At 44.8% G+C, this 21,737-nt stretch overlaps 1 protein-coding gene across 7 annotated transcripts in view; it reads right to left on the bottom strand.

Annotated features, from left to right (window-relative positions):
• LOC134389495 (signal transducer and activator of transcription 5B) overlaps positions 1-21,737 on the bottom strand; it is a 57,442-nt gene that overhangs the window by 2,940 nt on the left and 32,765 nt on the right. For 6 of the 7 annotated variants that reach the window (XM_063113059.1, XM_063113060.1, XM_063113063.1 and 3 more), the window contains exons 3-18: positions 18,591-18,747; positions 17,251-17,340; positions 16,034-16,208; positions 13,189-13,319; positions 12,818-12,969; positions 12,176-12,331; positions 11,591-11,773; positions 11,155-11,242; positions 10,924-11,046; positions 10,034-10,126; positions 6,981-7,187; positions 5,647-5,741; positions 5,413-5,543; positions 4,353-4,523; positions 635-686; positions 233-337 (exon numbers count right to left, since the gene is read on the bottom strand). In XM_063113059.1, coding sequence (XP_062969129.1) covers positions 233-337; positions 635-686; positions 4,353-4,523; positions 5,413-5,543; positions 5,647-5,741; positions 6,981-7,187; positions 10,034-10,126; positions 10,924-11,046; positions 11,155-11,242; positions 11,591-11,773; positions 12,176-12,331; positions 12,818-12,969; positions 13,189-13,319; positions 16,034-16,208; positions 17,251-17,340; positions 18,591-18,747 — 2,109 coding nt within the window. Of the gene's footprint in view, positions 1-232; positions 338-634; positions 687-2,306; positions 2,746-4,352; positions 4,524-5,412; positions 5,544-5,646; positions 5,742-6,980; positions 7,188-10,033; positions 10,127-10,923; positions 11,047-11,154; positions 11,243-11,590; positions 11,774-12,175; positions 12,332-12,817; positions 12,970-13,188; positions 13,320-16,033; positions 16,209-17,250; positions 17,341-18,590; positions 18,748-21,737 lie in introns of those variants that run through there. The other variant, XM_063113066.1, reaches the window with a different exon arrangement.

Below are 21,737 nucleotides of genomic sequence, written 5' to 3'. Positions count from 1 at the left end.
AAAATCTCCAATTTTCATAGAAGGAAGCAGATGACATTTGCCAACCCTACTCTAAACTAGCAGTATCTTTTCATTCAATCTCTCCCTCCCATGGGCCAGAGCTAGACCCAGGCTGGGTGGTCTCAGACCTAGAGGAGCTCTGGGTTCCTCCGTCCACCAGCCGGCCAGGGGTCCAGCCTGAGGCCAAGTCCCCAGCTCCTCCCCTGTGGACACCCCCGAGAACACAACCTACTTCTGTGGGTACATGTTGTAATGGGCCTGGGGGCACACCGCTGGGGAGGGGGCCTGGTCCATGTAGGTGGCGCTGGCCCCGGCATCCGCTGACACGTTCACAAACCTGCGGAAGGAAGCAGAACAGAGGCGCAGCTGCCAGGGAGACCGGTTGGCAGCTGACCTGGGCAGGGACCCAGGGGTGTCTTTATGTCTTTTTTGGGGTGTAGAAGCCCTGGGGCTCAGCTGCAGGAGTGGGGCCCTGGGGACTGGCCACAGCGTGGCCTAGCCCACTTCTCTCCCCAGGGCTGGGCCAGGTTTCCTGGGGGATCGGGAATAGGAGGGGCGGCACTGTCTGGGGAAGGACAGCTGGGGAGGAGAGAAGAGGCAGCAGGGGACCCAGAGCTGGACCCTGGACACTTACTCAGGGACCACTTGCTTGATCTGTGGCTTCACGTACCCGTCAACTGCTTTAGCTGCCAAGGGGAGAACAGCGGTGAGAACTAAAGTTCTTGAATGAAGTAAAAACGCGATCTCCCTTATGAATCACGTCTTTTCTTAGGACAGAACACAGCCACCTAATTTTATCTTAGGATATGACACAGCACTTGATATTTCAATCTGTTAGGAAGACCTGATAGAGGAGAAGCTCAACACTAAAACTGAAAATCAAGGCATCTTCCAAGTTGCTTTGGATGTTTTAATAAAGTCTCCAAACCACAGAAAATATATACTTCAGTATAAACCTAAGTCAAGCATTCATTGCATAGTAATTGTAAAAAGAAAAAATTTCTTTAAAAGTTTAAAGTCACAGATGCAGCAGCAGGACAGGATTTGCTCTGTGTGTCCGAGGGGACAAAATTAGGACCAGCAGGGAGAGGTCATAAGAGGACATATTTTCAGTCATATAAGAAAGAATGTTATAATTAGAACTACCCAAAAAGAAATGGGCTGCCTTGGGAAGAAACCTCCTTCCTTCCTCCAAGAGAAGGTGTACAAACACTCGTCAGGGACCAACAGAAAAACCTAAGCACCAGAGAGGATCTGATTTGACCCCATGATCCCCAAGGTTACTCTAACTCTGTGTATCTGTTCTTTCAGGAAAGGGAATGTCACTCTTTCAGTTCCTGCATGGTCTTTCACGCCCTGGGGTTTCTGCATTTGGGGCGTAATTTGAGTCACTCATCCCTGTGAGTGTTGTCTGTGCCAAGGATGGTTGACAAAATAAAATAAAATAAAATAAAATAAAAAGAACGCTGAGGCCATGTCCCTCACTTTCCACAGAATCCCCCCCGGGGCATGTAGTAGACTAAGGCATAAAGCTGACTGTGATCTGGTCAGCCATTGCTACCTTTTTAAAAGGCTGATTATGGAAATCCAGTTAAGTAGGTAATAAGAATGTGATAGTCTGACTTAGGTGAATGAAGTCTTATTTCCTAGGTGTGTGAGGACGGGAATCAGTACAACCTTAACCGTACTAGTCAAGGAAGATCACACTATGAACAACAGGATGAAGAGCTTGTCAGCTAAATAGACCAAGGCAGTGAAATGCTACAAGGTTCACAAATTGCTGTTATCCTAACCTGCTACTTGTAGGGCTTCAAATGGCAGGCGCTACCTTTTCATAACATTTCACGCATTTGGTGCTTTACAGTCTACAGAGAATTTAATAGATTGGCAGAAAAGACAAAAATCAAGGAAATGCTGCAAGAAATACGATTTTAAAATATAGATTAGCTGTGCTAACAAAAAGAAACAGTGATATGCATAATCCAAAATACCACATAAATCTAAACATATTTGGGTTTATTTCTCCAACTAAAAATATAATAACCATCATATTAGGATGAGGAGGCATGATACAAAAGTCAATCTATAAAGGAAAAAGGTTGATAGGCTTCTGTAGAAATTATAAATCTTTGCACTTCAGCAAAATAAAACTTAAATGTTGAAAGAACAATAACACACTGAGGAAAATATTTGCTACATATAATTAAGGGTAAATATATTTACTGTATAAAAAACACTTACACATCATAAAGAAAAATGAACAAGGAACATGAACATGCACTTCACAGAAAACAACTCAAACAGCCAATAACGTGGTGGTAACAAAATGTAGGCTCTGGAGGCAGACTGAGTCAAACCCTGGTCTCGCCACTTCCTAGCTGTGTGACTTGGACAAATTATTCTACTTTTCTGTGCCTCAGCTTCCTCATCTATAAAATGGGGATAATAATAGTATCTACTTCACAGAGCTGTTTTGAGGATTAAATGAGGTACTATAGGAAACGTGCTCAGAAAAGCACCTGGCACAGAGTAAGCGTTCAACAAATGGTAGCTGCTGTTATGAATAAAATTCTATTTATTATCATCATCATCATGTGAAAGACGTTTGGCCTTACCTAGAATCAAAGAAATGAAAATAAGACCAATAAAACACCATCTTTATGCCAATCAGACCGGCAGACATGAAACCGATGACTGGAATCTACGGCAGCAGGAGGATGGAGAGGCAAATACCCCAACAGACATCTGTGGGAGTGAAAATGGATTCTGCTTTCTGGAGGGCAATTCTGGAAAGATGTGTCAAAAAGCTTAAAAAGTACATATGCTTTGACACCAATCTTGCTTTAGGAATTTATCTTAAGGAAATAGCTGAACAAGGTGCATATACCAGGTTAGCTCAACGTTAATCATAATGAAAAATGTGAATAACATAAAATTGTAAATATCTTAAATAACCAATGTAGAATACATCATGAAATCACCTACAATGGAACCCAATGCAATCATCAAAATGATGCTGGAAGACTGCATTTACTGACCTGTAACTCTGCCTAGGATATATTTTTACATTAAAAAAATAATAATTAAAAAAAAAAAATCAGGGGCAGGCCACTTAGCTCACTTGGTTAGAGTGTGGTGCTGATTATACCAAGATCCAGGGTTCAAGCCCTGTACAGGCAAGCAGCCAAAAAAAAAAAAAAAAGAAAAGAAAAGAAAAAGAAAAATCAGGTCACAAAAGATTAGGTATGGTATGATTCAAACCCAAACCTTTACCTTAGACCCCAAGGCCCAATGTGCTCTCACCTCAGCTCCTACAACTTCCCTACAGCTTTCTTCCCTACACAGCTGGCTCTTGCTTCCTTGGCCCTCGTGAGGCTTTTCAGACATGCTGACCTCACGCTCTCCTCTAGGCTTTTGCACTCGCTCTCTCAGCCTCGGATATCTCTCTCTAGATCTCTGGACGGCCCGCTTCCTCACCTTGTTCAAGTCTATGCCACATCAGATCCTCAGAGAAACCGTCCTGGAGTCCTCTAGGGAGGGGCTCCTCCACTCTCCGCCCTGTCCCTTCTCTATCTCATTTCCTTGCTTATTTCTCTTCAGAGCATCCATCACTAAATAAGTATATTTACTCGCTTATCGTCTTCTTTCTGCTGCTAGATCGCATCCTCTACACAGGAAGACCTCAACAAGCATCTGGTGACTGAATGAAGAAAGAATACATATCTGTACAGAGTGGAAGAAAAGTCACGAAACTGTTTACAGAGGTTAATCTCTAGATGAGAGATGATGTGCGATGTCTGTTTTCTTTTTTATGGTTTTATGTGTTTTCTGAAAATTTTACAATAAATATGTAACACTTCTAGGCTCATAAAACAATCAAACCATCTCTGTTTTGAAAAATAAAATTTTACCTTCCTGGGTTTCTTTATCCCCCTATATAAAGATGACCGGTAAGGGGATCTTAACCCTTGACTTGGTGTTGTCAGCACCACACTCTCCCAAGTGAGCCAACCAGCCATCCCTATATGGCATCTGAACCCACGGCCTTGGTGTTATCAGCACCGCACTCTCCCAAGTGAGCCATGGGCCAGCCCTCCTAATTTAGTTTGGTTTAAGCTTGTATTAAAAGCAATTTGTTCTCTTCGATTTGATATTTGGGATTAGATGTGTTTTCTGTATGACTGAAGAATACAGGCCAGGGTTTACACCTGCCCTGGATAATGCTCAAACAGCAGTAAGCAAATGCTAATTGTGTAGGGTTTCACACAAAGAGAGACAGACACACTCACACACAGACAAAGAAACAAAAATAAAATCACAACAAAATCAAATCAGAATGCGAACATTGTTACCAGTGGCAGGCTCGCATGGAACTGGTGTGTAATATTTGGAGTACACTTCATCTTTTGGCCGATCAGGAAACACGTATATAAGGTAATTCAAGTCCCCCAAGCGGTCTGCCAGGGACCGGATGGAGAAGTCTCTGGTGGTAAAAGGCATCAGATTCCAAAACATTCTTTCCTCTAGATCAATAAACAGAATAATCACTTTCTAAATATGATTTCTGAATAGGAAATCTTAAAATCCAAATGTACTACAAATTCAAGCTCTCCATTAAAATTGCCCCAATAGAAGTCTCCATTTTAAATAGCCACAGGCTGTAGAGAAAGTAGTTTTTAGAAGCCATAGGTAGACAAGCAGGTAATGCACGCATCACTTCCCCAGAGAGCCAATGATCTCAGGTATTTTCAAGTTCAAACAGTATCCCATCCCTCTCTCAAAGAAACAGTTCTTACTGACCCCAATCCCTGACTTTCTGTACAAAGGTATGGAAGAGAGCTAGGAAGCATGTCTACAGCCAGAGAAAGCTAAGCGCTATTAAAAGTGATTAAAATCTTTAAGTCATAGAAAACAAACTAGCAAGCTTCTCTTATCTTATTGAGAGCCAAAGGAAAGTGCTAACATTCTTGGATGGAAACGGTCAATGGCAATACTCTTACGTTAATTAGGATAAAGGAATAATCAAAATGGTATATTATCACTCTAAGGACACCAAATCACCAAAGTGATTCTTCACTGAAATCCAAAACTCCAGGTGGAGGAATAATGAGGCAGGCCTTTTAATGGGGAAGCAGCTGAGATTTTCCACAGACTGCTGTATTACATGAAACCATGTCATGGCTACACTTTTGTGTTCTTCAAAATTGTTCACTGTGTTTCCCATAATAAGATTTTTCATAGGTTCCTGTATTATTAGCAGCATTGTCATGGCTATAATTTGTGTTACCCATAGTTAGTACTGGCCCCAACAAATAATCAGTACTCAATAAATGGTTAAGGTGATTTTTCAGCAAAAGCGGCTAACCTTGGACATAAAGCCAAGACATGTCTTAAGAAGGGAGGGGCACTCACGAGAGTCAAACTTCCAGGCAATGGTGATGCCGCCGATTTCTGAGTCGCTGAATCTCAGCAGAAAGGTCCCGTCGGGCTTGTTAATGAGCAGGTCATGGGCCTGCTGCTTGTTCACGAAACCCAAAATGGCCCTGAATCACAAAGGCCAAAGGAGCAGAAGCAGAGAGTGACGTATTAATGCCAGGAAGAAGACCTTTGTACTCTATCGCTGACTTAAGAAGTGACGACTCTCACCCGTCATTCCAATGAGGCTTGAGATGTTTTTTTAACACTTCCATCACACCATCAAACCATTGCCAGAAAGTGTAATTCCGTCCTGGTAAATTCTCCTGGTTGGAGATACAATGAACACAACTAAGCAAGAGTAACACTTGAGATATCACCTGCATATACTTCAGCTAGAAAAAGTAAATGGAAAACAAACATCTACGCTGTCAGAAGCATACAGATATACCTGCCTACTTGAATTTTACCAACTAGTCCTAGAACCAAAGAACAGAATGGAGAAAAAAAGAGGGAAGGAGGGGAAAATACCAAAGTGCAGTTACCAGAACCCAGTGGACCCCTGCTACAAACACTGTCACCTGGATCTGGGCTCATTAGTCCCTCTCTACTTTCTTTCTTTTGTTTTTTTTCCATTGCACATACACTTTTATTTGGCTGAAATACCTCTTGCTATGTCTGATGTGTGGTCTGTGACCAGCAGCATCAGCATCACCTAGGAGATTCCGAGAAATGCAAATTTCCAGGCCCCTTCTCAGATCTGCTGAATCACAGCCTGCATTTTAACAGCCCAGTTGATTCATCAGTTTGAACTGGATTAGATCACATTGAAAGGCCACACATACAGCTTCATCTCACAGATGTTCCCAATAGTTATCAGCAAAATCCAGTTACCTGATTCTATTGGAAGGCAGGGGCTTTACTGCAATGGCCAAGATAGACCACTGAGACCTCCTGCTTCCCTTATCAAATATCCTCTGACTACCAGCAAACCTGTTGGCCAACTTGTTAACACAAAACCATTTAGAAGACTCAGAGACCATGAGCTCTCTGAGTTATGGGCATTTAAAACTCGGAGTGGGAGTGTAAGAAAAGAAACAAAGTTAAATCGAAAATCAGTCAAAGATTTGACCAATTACACCTAAATTACCAGATGCTAGAGGAGAATTTCTCTCCTCAGCATCCTGTTTTGTGGATTGAGAGTCCCAAGGGAGCCTGACCTGGCATTACACATCAGAGAGTGAGTGGGACAGAACCACGGAATTCTGTTCATCTAAAAGCTTTACTTCTCGTGAGTTAACGTTAACATCTGCTTTGCTCCATTTCCTTTATAAAGGAAGAAAATGCACTAACTTAGCACACAGAGGCCAACCTACTCAAAACATGCAAAGATATAATCTTCTATATGAGACCTGGATAACTCTCAAATTGCCCGTCTACTCAGAAGCTTCTATTATTTTTGGTACATTTTATTAGAGACATGAAGAACAAAGCCTCAGGGTAGAGACTCATGAAGGCCTCTCGTTTGGAGTGACTGATCTAAGAGAGCTGGCTGGGCCCCTCACCCTGTTGAACTGGGACCAGGACACCGACATGCTGCTGTAGTCCTCCAGGTGGCTGCTGCTGCTGTTGAACAGTTTCTGCGCCAGGAACACGAGGTTCTCCTTGGTCAGGCCCCGGTTGCTCTGCACTTCGGCCTTGAATTTCATGTTGAGCGCCTCACACAGCTGCGGCCACAGCACTTTGTCAGGCACGGCGAATGGCACCCTGCCCTGAGAGGGAGAGAAGCCAGAATCTCATGAGAAAACAGAGCCATGATTTATTCCCTCGAGCCACAAAAGAAAAACATCGACGGCTGGAAGTAGTTACAAACACTTGTCTTGTTGAGCCTTAGGATGGATTCGCGCTTTCTCGGAGTATACAGCTGTGTGAAATTCACACCTGCTTCACACACACCTAGAAGGTGACTGCACGCTATCTATGCTGTTTTGTAAATAAGCTGCTGAAGCTGCCATTCTATTCCTGTGTTCTAATAGCCACAAAAACAAAACATAACCAAGGTCTGGCTCTTATATTGTAAAGTCAGGGGGAATTCAGAAACCTAAGACTGGTTCTCTAGGTGCAAGGAGAGACAGAGTGTGTTTGTGTGCACAAACACACGCACACATGTGTGTACACACATGTAATACTTGCCTTTGACTTCTTCCGGCAAGAACTCTAGATCAAGGTGAAACAACTTGGTATGGAAGAGTAGAAATTTCCAGTTGGACAACTTTATTGACAAACAGGTCAGAATATAAATTTTTAATAAACTGATTTTCATCACATTTAGCCATAGTACTTCATTTCATTTTGTTATAAAATTTTTTGAATAGACAATTCCTTCACATGATATAAAATTCAAAAAGCACAGAGAGGTATACAGTGAAGTCACTTCCCAATCCCTGTCTCCCAGCAACCAAGTTCTTTCCCTCAAAGGCAACTAATCTAGTTTCTTGTGTATACTGCCAAAGATATTTTCTGTGTGTCAGCAATTACATATACTTTTTCCTTTTTTAAAAAATATGAATGGTTGCATAATCCATATGTTCTGCATCTCTTTTTTCACTTAATACTACATCTGAGGGCTGGCTGCATAGCTCAGTAGGTTAGAGCACGGTGTTGTAACACCGAAGTCAAGGGTTGGGATCCCCGTACTGGCCAGCCGCCAAAAAAAAAAAAAAAAAAAAAAAAAAAACTACATCTGAGAGACATCGTATCATTCCTCTTTTTATTTTATGGGTGCTAAAAATTCTACAGGATAGGGGAATAATAATATATTTTCAGACCCACCCTCCACACATGAACATCTATGTAATAGCCTCTGGTCTTTAGCTATTACAAACAATGCTGCAATGTACTGATGTAATCTGACATATATGCAAATATAACTATAGAATAAATTCCCATAAGTATTTATTTTAAAATAGCAAAAGATGTACACTAGTCATTAACATAACTGAAAATGTTATGTGATGACTAATTTTAGTTGTCAACTTGACTGGATTGAGGAATACCTAAAGAACTGGTAGAGCACTGCTTTTGGGTGTGTCTGTGAGAGTGTTTCCAGAGAAGACTGGCATGTGAGTCAGCAGACTGAGTGGGGAACAACCACCCTCAATGTGGGCAGCACCATCCAATGGGCTGGGGACCCAGAGAGAACAAAAAAGGAGAGAAAAGGATTTCCTCTCTCTCTCTCCTTGAGCTGGGACACCCTCCTCCTGCTGCCCTTGGACATCGGACTCCAGGCTCTCAGGCTTTGGAACTCCAAGACTTACACCAGTGGCCCCCCTGAGTTTTCAGGCCTTTAGCCTTGAGAATCGCACCATCAACTTCCCTGGTTTGGAGGATTTGGACATGGACTGAGCCATGCTTCTGGCATCCCAGGGACTCCAGCTGTCAGATGGCCTGTCATGGGACTTCTCAGCCTCCATAATCACGTGAGACAATTCTCCTAATAAATCTCCTCTCATCCATCCATCCATCTCTTATTGGTTCTGTCTCTCTTGAGAACCCTAACACGTGTTTACAAATGCTTATTTATTTAGACAAGATAGTTCAATAATTACGTGTTGCAGGAAATACCAAAGTTACACAGGGAGTGAGATCTGTGGACAGGCAGGGAAGGAAATGAGAGAAGATGTGGCACTCATGCAGGAGGCTTATCAGGACAAGATGTTGGCAGGCATTTTTTAAAAGGAGCCACAAACTCAGGGTTTGTAGCACAAGCATGGTAACACCTCTGATAAAAATTTTGCCTTTGCAGTAAAATCTTGCTCTCTAAAGAGAACTGTTGGGAATGCCCATGCTCTTCACACTAGCCATTAGAGAAGGACATACTTTTATGTTCCAAATACCACAAACATTTAATCACACTTTTATGGACTAGTTTCTATCAGAAATACGCAACACACAGACCTTTGCCTACTGAAAGATTTTGAAAATGTTCATCACGCAGCATATTAGTGGTATTCATATGGTACTGGGTGCATAAACACAAAATTATATCTGTTCCTTTAGACAAAACATCTTGTTCTTCATGAGAGACTTGGAATGAATCACAGAATCTAAAATTTGGAATGGACATTTGATGTCATCCTCATTTATTGGAAGGAAGATGACATGAAGCAACGTCTAAGCTGAAGTAACCTCTTGAGAGGTCTAACCTCTAGAAGGAAGCTGGGAGTCCCAAATCTCTTTCATGGTTTCACCCCACAATTCAAAACAATATTTGCTGAGTATTGACTATGTGACAAGCATATTCTATATTATCTATGTGATCTTCCTAACAGTGCCATGGAGCATCATTATCCTTGTGTGGCAGACAACTGGAAACTCAAGCTCAGAGAGGTAAAGTGGACCGCCCACGGCCATGGAGTGAGGAAATGGTGGAACCTGAATTCACGCTTTGGCCTGATGTTGAGTCCATGTTCTTCCACCTTCCACATTCTTCCTATTCTGCCTCCCTCCAAGGAAAACAGCATTTTTTCCTATGCTTTTGGCGGGGATAATATGTGAAAGAGATTCATGCCACCAGCATCGAGATCCTCAAACCCACACACCCAAAGAGTGCACTTACAGGCTCTGCAAAAGCATTGTCCCAGAGAACAGTGGCCGTCGCATTGTTGTCCTGGCTGCCATGAACAATCACCACCACTGGGAGTGACAGGGTCTGAAAAGATATAGGAGAAGGCTTGAGCAGCCACAAGCCTCAAGTTCTTCCCCCTCTCTTCTTCTTTTCTTATTATGACACTTTCATTCTCCAAGTTTCAGTTAATGTCACCCTCCAATGATCAGAGAAGGACATACTTTTATGTCCCAAATAGCAACAACACCTTAATCATGGTTTTATGGACTAATCTCTATCAGAAATTTGAATGCCTCTAGGAATAACATGACTTTTCACACCGGCACAATCTTAGAAGTGTTAGATATTTTCAAAGCAATGCTGCTTAGATATGTCTGAAGGATGGTATAACTTTCTCAAAGTTACATGGAGAGGGCCGACCCCGTGGCGCACTCAGGAGAGTGCGGCGCTAGGAGCACAGCACTGCTCCCACCGCAGCACTGCTCCCACTGCGGGTTCGGATCCTATATACGGATGGCCGATGCGCTCACTGGCTGAGCGCGGTACTGCCGGTCACAAAAAGACAAAAAGACAAAAAAAAAAAAAAAAGTTACATGGAGAACGAGAGAGAGAAAAGAGAGAGTATGGAGATGTTTTTGGGAAAAAGTAGCAGGGAGCAAATGCTCAAAACTTACGACATGAGTAATATTTCTCATGATCCATTTTTTACCTATCCCTCCAGCTATTTCAGTTCATTATCATGTGTTCATGTCCTAAGAGAACCTAAGAGATACAGTCCTAAGGATGAAGTCTCCCCATTTTCTGTTCATCAATAGTCAAAAAGAAGATACCATGTGATAAAACCAATTCTTTTAGGACATAAAGCTAAGGGAGAGTTTTACCTTGACTTGAAAAACCAGCTCATTTCCTCCTACACTGAACTGTGATTCAAACAGGATTGTAAACTTTTCTTCTGTCACTGACTCTGCCCCACGACGATCAGACCTCTTAATTCGTTTCAGGGACTACACAGGAGAAACATAAGATGATAAATATAAGATGAAACATAACATGGTAGTTGTTTCCCTCAAACTACTAGGGAAAATTCATTCCTCCTCTTCTCCCATCCTCACCATATTCCTGAAGTGGGCGCTGAGGGTGCCCGTGGCTTGGTGATACTCCATGACACAGCAGTTGTTCAAGATCTCACCACTGTAATCACTGAAAATCAGAGAAAGACCAGCTCCAAATCCATACCAGGGTCTCAGCACATGCGGGGAAAGGAACATGCTTGGGGTAGGAGGAAATAAAAGAGGTAGCTACAACTGTACGTCATTTAGAGAAAACGTTAGCTGTATAAAATATACAAGTAATTTTCTTGGATACATCCCTACTAAATGAAACAAAAATCATACTATCTTCATGGAAGTATCCCTTATATTCATTTTCTGAGATCCTGAAGAGGCCAGAAGGGCAAAAAGGGATCTGACAGAGCAGGCCCAATTACTTTCTTCCTCCTGCAGTACACAAGGAAAAGCAGCAGGGACTGAGAAGCAGCAGCACAATTACTTGCGGGTGTTCTCGGAGTTCTTGAGCAGAGACTTGGCCTGCTGCTCACTGATGATGGTGGCCTTCACCTGCGGGGGGTTCATGTGCACATTCAGCTTCCCGCCCACCAGCAGGCGCACGGTGGCTGCAAACTTGGTCTGGGTCTTCAGGACCTGAGGGGGCTGCTTCTCAATGATGAACGTGCTGCAGGGGACACAAGTGACCAGACGGAAGATGAGCTGCTGGCTCAGGGGAAAAGGTCTGTGTGGGGAGATGGCCTCGCACGGGGCTCAGAGCACGCGGCATAGTGTCTGCTCTCAGGAAGGCCACTGAGAGTCGGGAGGACGGTGGGGAGGGAGGGAAGTGAACGCAGCAGTTGGCAGAGGCTGCAGGCACAGGACATCTGTCATACTGTCCACAACAGAAACTGGGCAAGGGCAGCCCAAGAGGCCAGAGCAACCGGAGACTGAGAGGGAAGGGGGCATGAGGCAGATGGAGAGAGGACTGAAACCAGCTCCTGGGCTGGAAAGCACCTGCTGCCTCCCACCTGCCCACCGTGTGGAAACTGCCCCTGCCCCGCCGGAGTCGCCAAGAGCCAGCAGTCACCTGGTCACCAGGGCTGAGATGATGTCTGTGATGGTGGCGTTGACCTCAGCCAGCATCTCCTCCACTGGGCCGGGGATGGGCAGCTGCTGGCACAGGTGCTCGGCCCTGCGGATCTGCTGCCGGTTCTGCCAGATGATCTCGGCCAACTTCTCACACCTGCACAGGAGCCCAAGAGCCACGGGAGGATGATGGCTTACCCCCGCACCCCAGGCCAGAGGCTGGGAGCTCCCATTCTGGGACTGCCCCTATGACGCAGCTGCACCCTCACCCAGCAAGGCCTCACCCAGGAAGGCCGGCTGCTTTCTGCCCCCTCCAATCGACTAGTGGAGAGCAGAGCCCCTGCCTTCCAGAAGTACAGAGAAACCCACAGGAGGGGCCGCCCCAATTTGGGCCCAACCAGCCCTAGTGTCACTCTGCACACCGAGCCCTGCCCTGTTCCTCAAGACTGACTCCCCTCCTGGGAGGTGGCACGGGATGGGGGACCCCTGCCTGGATTGGGAGCCAGGCCCACTGGTGAAATAAGACCTGTCACAAGTCACAGGGGACCTGCCGCATGTGCCAACACGGGAGGCAGAGGCAGCTGCTTGTGCCACCACCCCAAGCCCTGCGGCCCTGTCTGCTTCCCACCCCAACACCCATTACCAGGACTGCAGCACGTCCAGGCTGCCCTCGGGGGGCCCTCCGTTCCCGGCCAGCTGCTGCCGTCTCTTCCACTGGATCAGCTCGTCATCCAGGATGATGGTCTGCTGCTTCCGCAGCAGCTGCAGCGTCTTCTGATGCTTCTCGGCCAGCTCCTGCAGGAAGGTGGGCAGAGCAGGCCCTTCTGGGCTCCCAGAGAATGACTCTGAAGGGCCCCACTCAGTAATGGCACTTCCCTCTCCCAGACCCTCACACGCCCCCTGCAGGAGGGGACCTGGCCCCCTGCTCTTGGCCTGGCTCTACTCCTCTGTCTGGTCCCAGAGACTCAGGCTGTGGCGCTCATGCCCGAGGACAGGGACGCTGGAGCCACTCACCACGCGGTACTGCTGCAGCGTCTGGGCCTCGCGCTGCAGCCAGGCCTCCAGGGACACCTGCTTCTGCTGGAGGGCCGTCTCCCGGCTCAGACGCTCCTGAGGGTTCAGCTGGGCCAGCGGGGCAAACTGAGCTGCAGGAGGGGACAGGACACCCATGACCCTCACTTCCAGCGTCCAGCAGGAGGCCTAGAGGAGCCACACTCGCCTGTCCTGAAGCAAGACCCTCAGGGATCAGAGAGCCCACCAGTGGCAGTCGGGGTTCCTAACATCCCGGTGCCTCTGGCCTCCCAACTCCAAGCTTCTCCCCAGGGCAGTGGGAGATGGGAGTGGAGCTGAGGGGGGTCCTGCGCTGTGGTCTACCCTCCATCCACCCCACATGGCTGGCCGCCCAGCCCTCCCACAGGGGCTCCAGCTTGGAGCCAGACCACCTGGGTCTGACGTGTGCCCCGCCACCTACTAGCTGGGGGAACTCAGGCAAATCACTTTACTTTCCTGTGTCTCAGTTTCCCCATGCATAAACTGGGAGAATCATGGCGTCTACCTCAGTGAGTTGCTGTGAAGACTAAATAGATGATGATACGGAAAATGCTCAGGAAACTGCAGGGCACGTGCAAGCTCTATGTGGGATTAGCTCTCACTGGTTGACGGGCGACAGGACGGGAAGGGAAGGGTGACAGACAAGCAGTGCTGAGCCCGTCCCCACACAGTGAAGCCTCATCAGGGAAGCCCCTGTGCATCTCCTGAGCACTGCAGGCCTCCTCGGGGGAGAATGACTTTCTCCAGGTGCTGGAAGGTGACTACGTGTCTGTCCAGGTTCGGGGACTGTGAACTCAGCTGACTAACCAGGAAAGAGAGAGACAGACAGACCGACAGACAGCCAGAAAAGGGAGAGTGTGTCCAGGGCCCACTGGGGACACGATACAGCCAGATTCTCTCAGGAAAAGGAGGGCGGGGGAGGCAGCTTCCCTCCACACTAGCTGTTAGGAATCTCACCGATGGCAGGAGCAGGAGAGAGAGAGGGCTAATTACCTTTGTCGAAATTGCTATTATGAAACAGAAAGAGTAATACAAGGAACAGCTGTGCATCAATAGCCCAGCTTAGGAAATCAAACATTTCCACAGTGGAAGCCTCTGTCCACCCTCCCCTGCTGGCAGATCCATCCCTCCCTCCTGATAACCGCTATCCTACGTCCTGCGATTACTGCTCCCTTCCAATAACCTTTCTAAACAGCCCAGTCTCCTTGCTCGGGCTGAGTCAAGAAGACGTGCACGGCAGCACGTCTTGGTTGAGTCCTGCTGGCTTTTGAGGGCCATGTCACACTGACCTAGTCCCTGCCCCATGGAACACACAAGATGGGACAGACAAAATCCACTCTAAGGCAGCCAGGTCAAGCCTGGATCCACAGCTTAGACAGACGGTTCCAATCTCATGGCTGAGTACTGAGCAAGGTGAGTGTTATCCAGGCAGGAAACAGATCAGAGCAGTCTGGATGGCTACCTTGGGAATCCTGCCCACCCACGGGGACGGCGGTGGTGATTCCCACACCTGGACTCAGCCTCCCCGTGCTAGTGACCCACTTTGCTCTCTCCTGGCAATTTGCAGAAGTTTCTGGGAAGGAGGCCAGAGAGACGTGAGGCACCTGCCCTGCTCCTCTGGAGGAAGCTGAGACTCCCCTCGCAGAAACAGATCGATAGTCTGTGCTTTTGGTGACTGAGCTTGATAAATGAGACTGAACTACACTGTATGATGGGTAGAAACCCAGATCAGAATCCAAACTTAAACCCATGCCCAGGAAACAGAAAACCCAAGTACAGGATCATAAACACTGTCAACAGTCAAAGGACAAGAATGGAAATAATAGCCTGAAGTCTGTTCCCACTGTAGAAAGGGGCTACCTTTTCTCTGGGGTCAGTCTGGGATGGGTTCAGATGGGAGGAAGATATGCTAGAATCATGCTGCCAACATTTACTGAATACCTACAGTATTTCAGGCCTTGTGCTGGCCTCGGGGTACAGAGGTAAAAGGTACAGTCTCTTCTGAAAGACTATAGTCTAGCAGGGAAGACAGAGTAAATAAATATCAATACAGGCACATGCTGGAGCCTGTGTATGTGGTATTAGAGGAGCATATGCTGTGTGTATGCGTGTGCATCCATATGGGCTGGCTGGTTGAGCCAAGGCTTCTCTGAAATTCTGAGCTCTGCATGGAAGTAGGGAGAGAAAACTATTAAAGCTCAAACTGTTGAATTCCTACAAGATCAAGAGGGGGCGCTGGTGGGACTCCACCGCCTCAAAGTTCTCTGTGCCCCAAGTACCAAGCAAGATTTATACCAGGCTAAGGGAGCTTTGTCTATAAGGTGCAAGACTGTACTCTGTCCCAAGAAGGCCTCTCTGAATAACTGAACGGAACATTAAAAGCTGGTCACCTCAAACATAGGCCCTTGGCCTTTTGCTGTCCCAGTTTGGAACATTTTTTTTTAACATGTAATTATATTTCCTATTTATCATTTCAGTAAAGCCACATTTATAAAATGCCTAATATATATAAAGATATTGTGTCTAGTATTGTTTACTTAGACTGTGAGCTCCTGCCCAGAAGAAGAAGTGTCTGCCCCAGCAGCCCAGGAGCTCCCCAAGCGTGGGCAGTCTGGGTGAGACCCCACACTCCCCAAGTGCAGGTACTATGTCTTCTCCCCTTCCTAGGCCTCATCCTCCCCTCACCATCTTCAACGCAAATGATTCCCTGCTACTCAGAGAAAGGTAGATGGCTCAGAATGGAAACAGTGCTCTTCCAATCCGGCCTGAGCTGCTTTCTCCCCCGCCCTACCCTGCCCCCTGCCTTTACCTTGGATCCTCAGGCTCTCCTGATACTGGATGATGAAGTACTCCTGAGTCTGCTGCAGCTTCTTCAGCTCATTCTCTGTGTCCTGTGTGACCAGTCGCAGCTCCTCAAATGTCTGGTTGATCTGAAGGTGCTTCTGGGACATGGCGTCAGCAAGACTTCCAGCCGGAGAACTACCCTGGAGACATCAGGGGGAGGGTGCAGAGCAGTGGGGGATGGGAGGAAGCCTCAGGCCTTAATCCCCAGGAAAAGTCGATGCCAGCTTCTACAACTGGGCTAAGACCCCAAAAGCTACAGTTTGAGTCAGAAAGAATAGCAAATGTCATCTGTGAGGATTGGGGTGAAGTGGGAAAAGCAGAGAAATAAGCAACATGACAAAACATGACACCTTCATAAAGCATAGTAGAAACTTCTATCTCAGATCTGGCCTGCACCAGATTATCCCAAACAGGGTCCCTTTAATTCGCTTTGGAGTGACTAGAACGCAACACATCCCAGGTGTCAACTGGGTTCTTCCTACTAATGATGTTGACCCCCTCATTCCACATCCATTTGCTGACCCAATGACACAGATTGTAATAGGTGCCAGGGACACCGTGGGAAACAGGGCTATACACACATTGTCTGTGTCCTCACTCAAGATATCCTTATGACAGAATAATTTGATTTCATCACGCAAGAGGCTAAACCTCTCACAGGCATCCTGAAGACCCCCAATTGAAGTTATGAGGAGGCATAAACAAGGCCGCTGTGGATCTAGCCACTTAATGATCTGTTCTGACCCATTCCTTCACACCTGGCTCAGAGGCGCTAAGTAGAAGTCTTTCCTAAGTGATCTCACCTAAATATAAGAATGCCTTTACTCAAAAATTACTCAGTTGGGGTTACATCATTTTGCACTTGTTCACATTGTTTTGTGGTTGCAATAAATTAGGTAAGATTGGAGACCTCTTCTTCTTTTTCTTTTGTGCTCCTTAGGACATCGTCTCTTTAAAGACATGCCAATGGATGCACACTGAGTCACCTTGACAAGTTGGGTCCAGAGAAAGGAGGGCAGGGCCAGCCCGTGGCTCACTCGGGAGAGTGTGGTGCTGATAACACCAAGGCCACGGGTTAAGATCCCCTTACTGGTCATCTTTTTAGAAAAAAAAAAAAAAAAAAAGAAAGGAGGGTAAAAAGAAACTTCCCAACCCCTCTCCCCATACCCATGGGACACTCACATTGTTGGCTTCTCGGACCAGCCTCTGTTCATTGTACAAGATATGGCGAATGCATCGGACCAGCTCCATGGGGCAGCGGTCGTATGTGTTCTGAAAGAATCCAAGAGTAGACATCACTTTGTCCCACTCCATGGGACACGCTATGGGGCCTCACCCTGCCTCAGAACAGGGAGCTCACATGATGGAGAACACTCTGGAGACATGATGGCATAATCATAGGAAATGCTGCTGCTCTATTACCAACGGGAAAAAGAAAGTACATCGTAGAAAACCCAATTACAGTAACAAGGTAAGACTATTTTATTTCTTGCATCTTAATTTGCCTAAAGTACTACAGCAAAATTCATGGAAACAGGATAAATAAATTTTAAAAAGGCCACACCAGAGTTGAAACCAGATACCACCTTGACTGGGCCCCAGTGAGAGGAAGATGGACACTTTGTGTCTCTGGATGTGATACAACATTGCTTATTTAGAATTCTGACTGGGGATGTGTAACATGAATCTAATCATGAGGAAACATCAGACAAACCCAAAATGAGGAATATTTTATCTTTAAAAAGTAGGGTAGGTGAATTATTTTTAAATGTCAATGTAATACAAGGCAAAGTAAGATTGCAAAACAGTTCCAGATTAAAGGAGATTAAAGAGACATGACAACTAGATGCAATATGTAATCTTGGACTGGATCCTGGACTAGAGGGGGAAAAATACCCTCAAGGACATTTTTTTTTTTTTTTTTTTTGGCAGCTGGCCAGTACAGGGACTGAACCCTGGGACCTTGGTGTTATCAGCACCATGCTCTAACCAACTGAGCTAACCAGCCAGCCCCTAAAGGACTTCTGAGAAAGTTGACAAAATGCAAACACAGATTACCTGAAAGTACTGTATCAATGTTAAATTTACTAAAGTTGATGACCATATTATAACCATGTAAAAGAAGGTTCATATTCTTAGAATATGCACACTGAAGTACTCAGAGATAAAGGAACATGATGTGCAACTTACTCTCAAGTGACTGAACACTGTGCGTAGAGAGAGTGAGGAGAAGAAGATAAAGCAAATATTAACAACAGGTGAACTGGGCCATAGGCAGGGGTTGGTTCTTTGTATCATTCTTGTGACTTTCTGTAAGTTTGAAACTATTTTCAAATAAAATTTTTTTTTTTTAAAAAGGCCACAACCATAAAACCAAACAATAAGAACCTTATGCATGTACCACGTCACTCAACAATGTTGGGTTGAAGAAGAGAATGAAAGTCTCTACAGGAAGTACTGAAATGAAGGAAGAAGCCCTTGTGGGGAAGAGATTTAAATGTGATCCCAGAGCTCACACCCACCTGGAGCTGCGTGGCATAGTGCCCCAGCTTGATCTTCAGTAAAAACCCATCTTCCCCCACCTGGTGCTCCGCCTTCTTCTGCAGCTCTTGCACCAGGCCCTCCAGGAGCTGAGTGGCCTTAATGTTCTCCTGTGGATTATCAAGATCTATTGAGTCCCTAGGGGAAAAAAATTACATAATCTGTATACATACATGCATGTGAGCCTGTATAAATGCAGCCTCAACATATACACTTGTTCTTTGAGTAAAGTGATTTCCCCTTAATGCTCACTGCAAATTTTAAGAAACAGCCCAACACAAATTGACTAAATGCCTACATGAATCTATTCACAATCTACTAATTACTTCAGTTGGACTGTACAGTATATTTTCATTTCTTTTTTCAGACAATATCCTGCCGTTTCTCCTTCCTCCTACTGACTTGCTCTAGTGCTTGTTACTATCTGCTAGAAATGAAGGGAAAAGGAAAGAGCTTTGTGTGCTCTGAAGGAAATAAGGACTCTGATAATTTCCTATTTATAGTTACCATTCAAGGGTGTCAAGGGGGCACAAGGTTAAGACTGTTCTACACGGCCTTTCTTGCCTTGACAAGCTTGATGTCTATGTTGCTACTTTCACACTGAGTATTTCTTAAGTAGAGACAAGTGAAACAACAGTTATTGCTATTTCTAAGGAGCCCTGGCAATGAGACATTAAGGCAGACCTGTAGGCAATGCTGACTTTTCCAGTGAACAAGAGAAACCACTGTACAGACTTTGCATTAATTCAGAGCCATTTAACTGGTAACAGGGGTTGGATGGTCTTCCTCCCTCCCTCCTTTCTTTCCTTCTTCCTTTCTTTCTACAACTTAGGTAACAATTGCTACTAGTCAGTACTAAATTGCTTAGCTTGCTGAAGAAACCAAACAGCTGTCAGACTGAAATAACATTCAATTACTGCTCACAGGGTCTGGAGCCAAACAAGAGATCTAGTGGTAGCTAAAGGCTCTGTCATCTCTAAATCCCTGAAGTTAGCAATTAATTCTAAATACAGGCACAAACAGGTGTGCCATAACATTGATACTGTACTTCATCAAACAGTATACCCAAATCTGCACTTTGAGAGGCAAGCCAAATGTTAAACGCATATGCTCTGTGTGTTAAATAAAAGCCTGGGGCCGGGGCCGAGCCGTGGCGCACTTGGTAGAGTGCTGCGCTGGCAGTGCGGCGACGCTCCCGCCGCGGGCGGATCCTATATAGGACTGACCGGTGCACTCACTGGCTGAGTGCCGGTCACGAAAAAACGACAAAAAAAAAAAAAAAAAAGCCTGGGGCCGACCCCGTGGCGCACTCGGGAGAGTGCAGCGCTGGGAGAGCAGCAGCGCTCCTGCTGCAGGTTTGGATCCTATATAAGGATGGCCGGTGCGCTCATTGGCTGAGCTCGTGCGGCCAGTCACAAAAAGACAAAAAAAGCCTGGAAGGAATGAAGGGCACCGCTACACCTCTGTTTTGACTGGCAGTAATGCTCCTTGTCTGGGAAACCCACCCTTGAGAGGATCCAGTCTCTGAGCAAAACTCATAAAGTACTGGTTCTTTATTTGAAAACCTAATTTGCTGCTTAAAAAAAAAACTTGCATAGACAGCTTAAACATGAAGAATTGAAGACTTTTTTAATTAAAATCTTTATATATTCTTAAGAAAACCAAAACTAAGTAAAATGCAGGTTTTCCTTAATATCAACATAAGTCTTTTAACGCTCATTCTAGTAAGAAGACTACATGGGAAATCTGCTAAATGAAATTTTAAATTACCAGAAACTTCCAACTCATGTTTTTCTAAATTTTCCGGGTCATTAAAACAGAAAACAAAACAAAAAGGGAATGGAAAAGCACTAAACAAGGTACAGCTGACCTCATACTTAACTCTTTTTTCCCTCACTTAATTACACGAAGCTGTTTTTTTAATTGCTTAGAAAATTGCCTTCCTTGGTGCGCTCTCGTTTCTGAACAGAAATCTGGTACAAACATATAATTGCAATTACTCCAAGGCAATATCACTGACAGGTATACAGCCTTCTTCAAACAGCAGCATCAAAGCTGGTTTCTCCCAGAAGCTGTCAAAGAGGACCCCTGGCCATGATGGTGGAGGCCTGAAGTATCTAATGAATATGTCAGGTTGATTGACAGACTGTACCCAACCATCAACCTCCCAGGACCTGAGCAGAGTGTTGCACAACCTGTTGCCTGGTTTGTAATAATGTTGCCAGTTAAAAAGCTGTGTAGTCAGCCAAATGCATTATACTAATTCTAAAAGAATTTTAAAACAAACCCCCTCCCCAAGGATGAAATCAGTAACTTGGAAGATAAAATCTAAAATGCTTGTTAAATCCACCACCAAAATGTAATTATTGTTAATATTTTGGTGTATTTTCTTTTAGTCTATATGTGTACATATAAATACACATAAATTTAAAAACGCTGATGTCTCCACTGCTAAATTATTCATTTTATTAAATAATCACTTTAATTAGATGTAAACTCATTAATTTTTTTTTCTATAAAGATGACAGGTAAGGGGATCTTTTTTTTTTTTTTTGTCTTTTTCGTGACCGGCCATTCCTATATTCTTAAGGGGATCTTAACCCTTGACTTGGTGTTGTCAGCACCACGCTCTCCCAAGTGAGCTAACCAGCCATCCCTATACAGGGATCTGAACCCTTGGCCTTGGTGTTCTCAGCACCACACTCTCCCAAGTGAGCCACGGGCCGGCCCCTAAATTCATTAATTTAATAAATGTAAAATAATTTACATTTAGTAAAATTAATTGTAATAAATTATAATTAAATTATATGCATATTCATAACTTATCTGCCATATTAAACACTAAATTCTTTGGGGACAAGGGAATTAATTTTTTCACTACCTCCAATACTGCTAGGCACCCTATAGGTACTCAAAACATATTTGTTGATTGTTCTTCATTAGCAGCAACACTCTAATGCTTTTAACCAGTATTTATCATAAAAAAGAACAAATCCTGTTTTAAAAATCCCAAGACTTATTTCATTTCCTAAATCTAAGACAGGGTTAAATACCTTTTCATGGATCGCATAAAAATTTTTTTTAAACACACAACTTTTATTTTATTTTATTTTATTTATTTATTTATT

This window comes from Cynocephalus volans, chromosome 10 (assembly GCF_027409185.1).
Source record: "Cynocephalus volans isolate mCynVol1 chromosome 10, mCynVol1.pri, whole genome shotgun sequence".
Lineage (NCBI taxonomy): Eukaryota > Metazoa > Chordata > Mammalia > Dermoptera > Cynocephalidae > Cynocephalus > Cynocephalus volans.
This window is presented reverse-complemented; position numbering and strand designations above follow the sequence as displayed.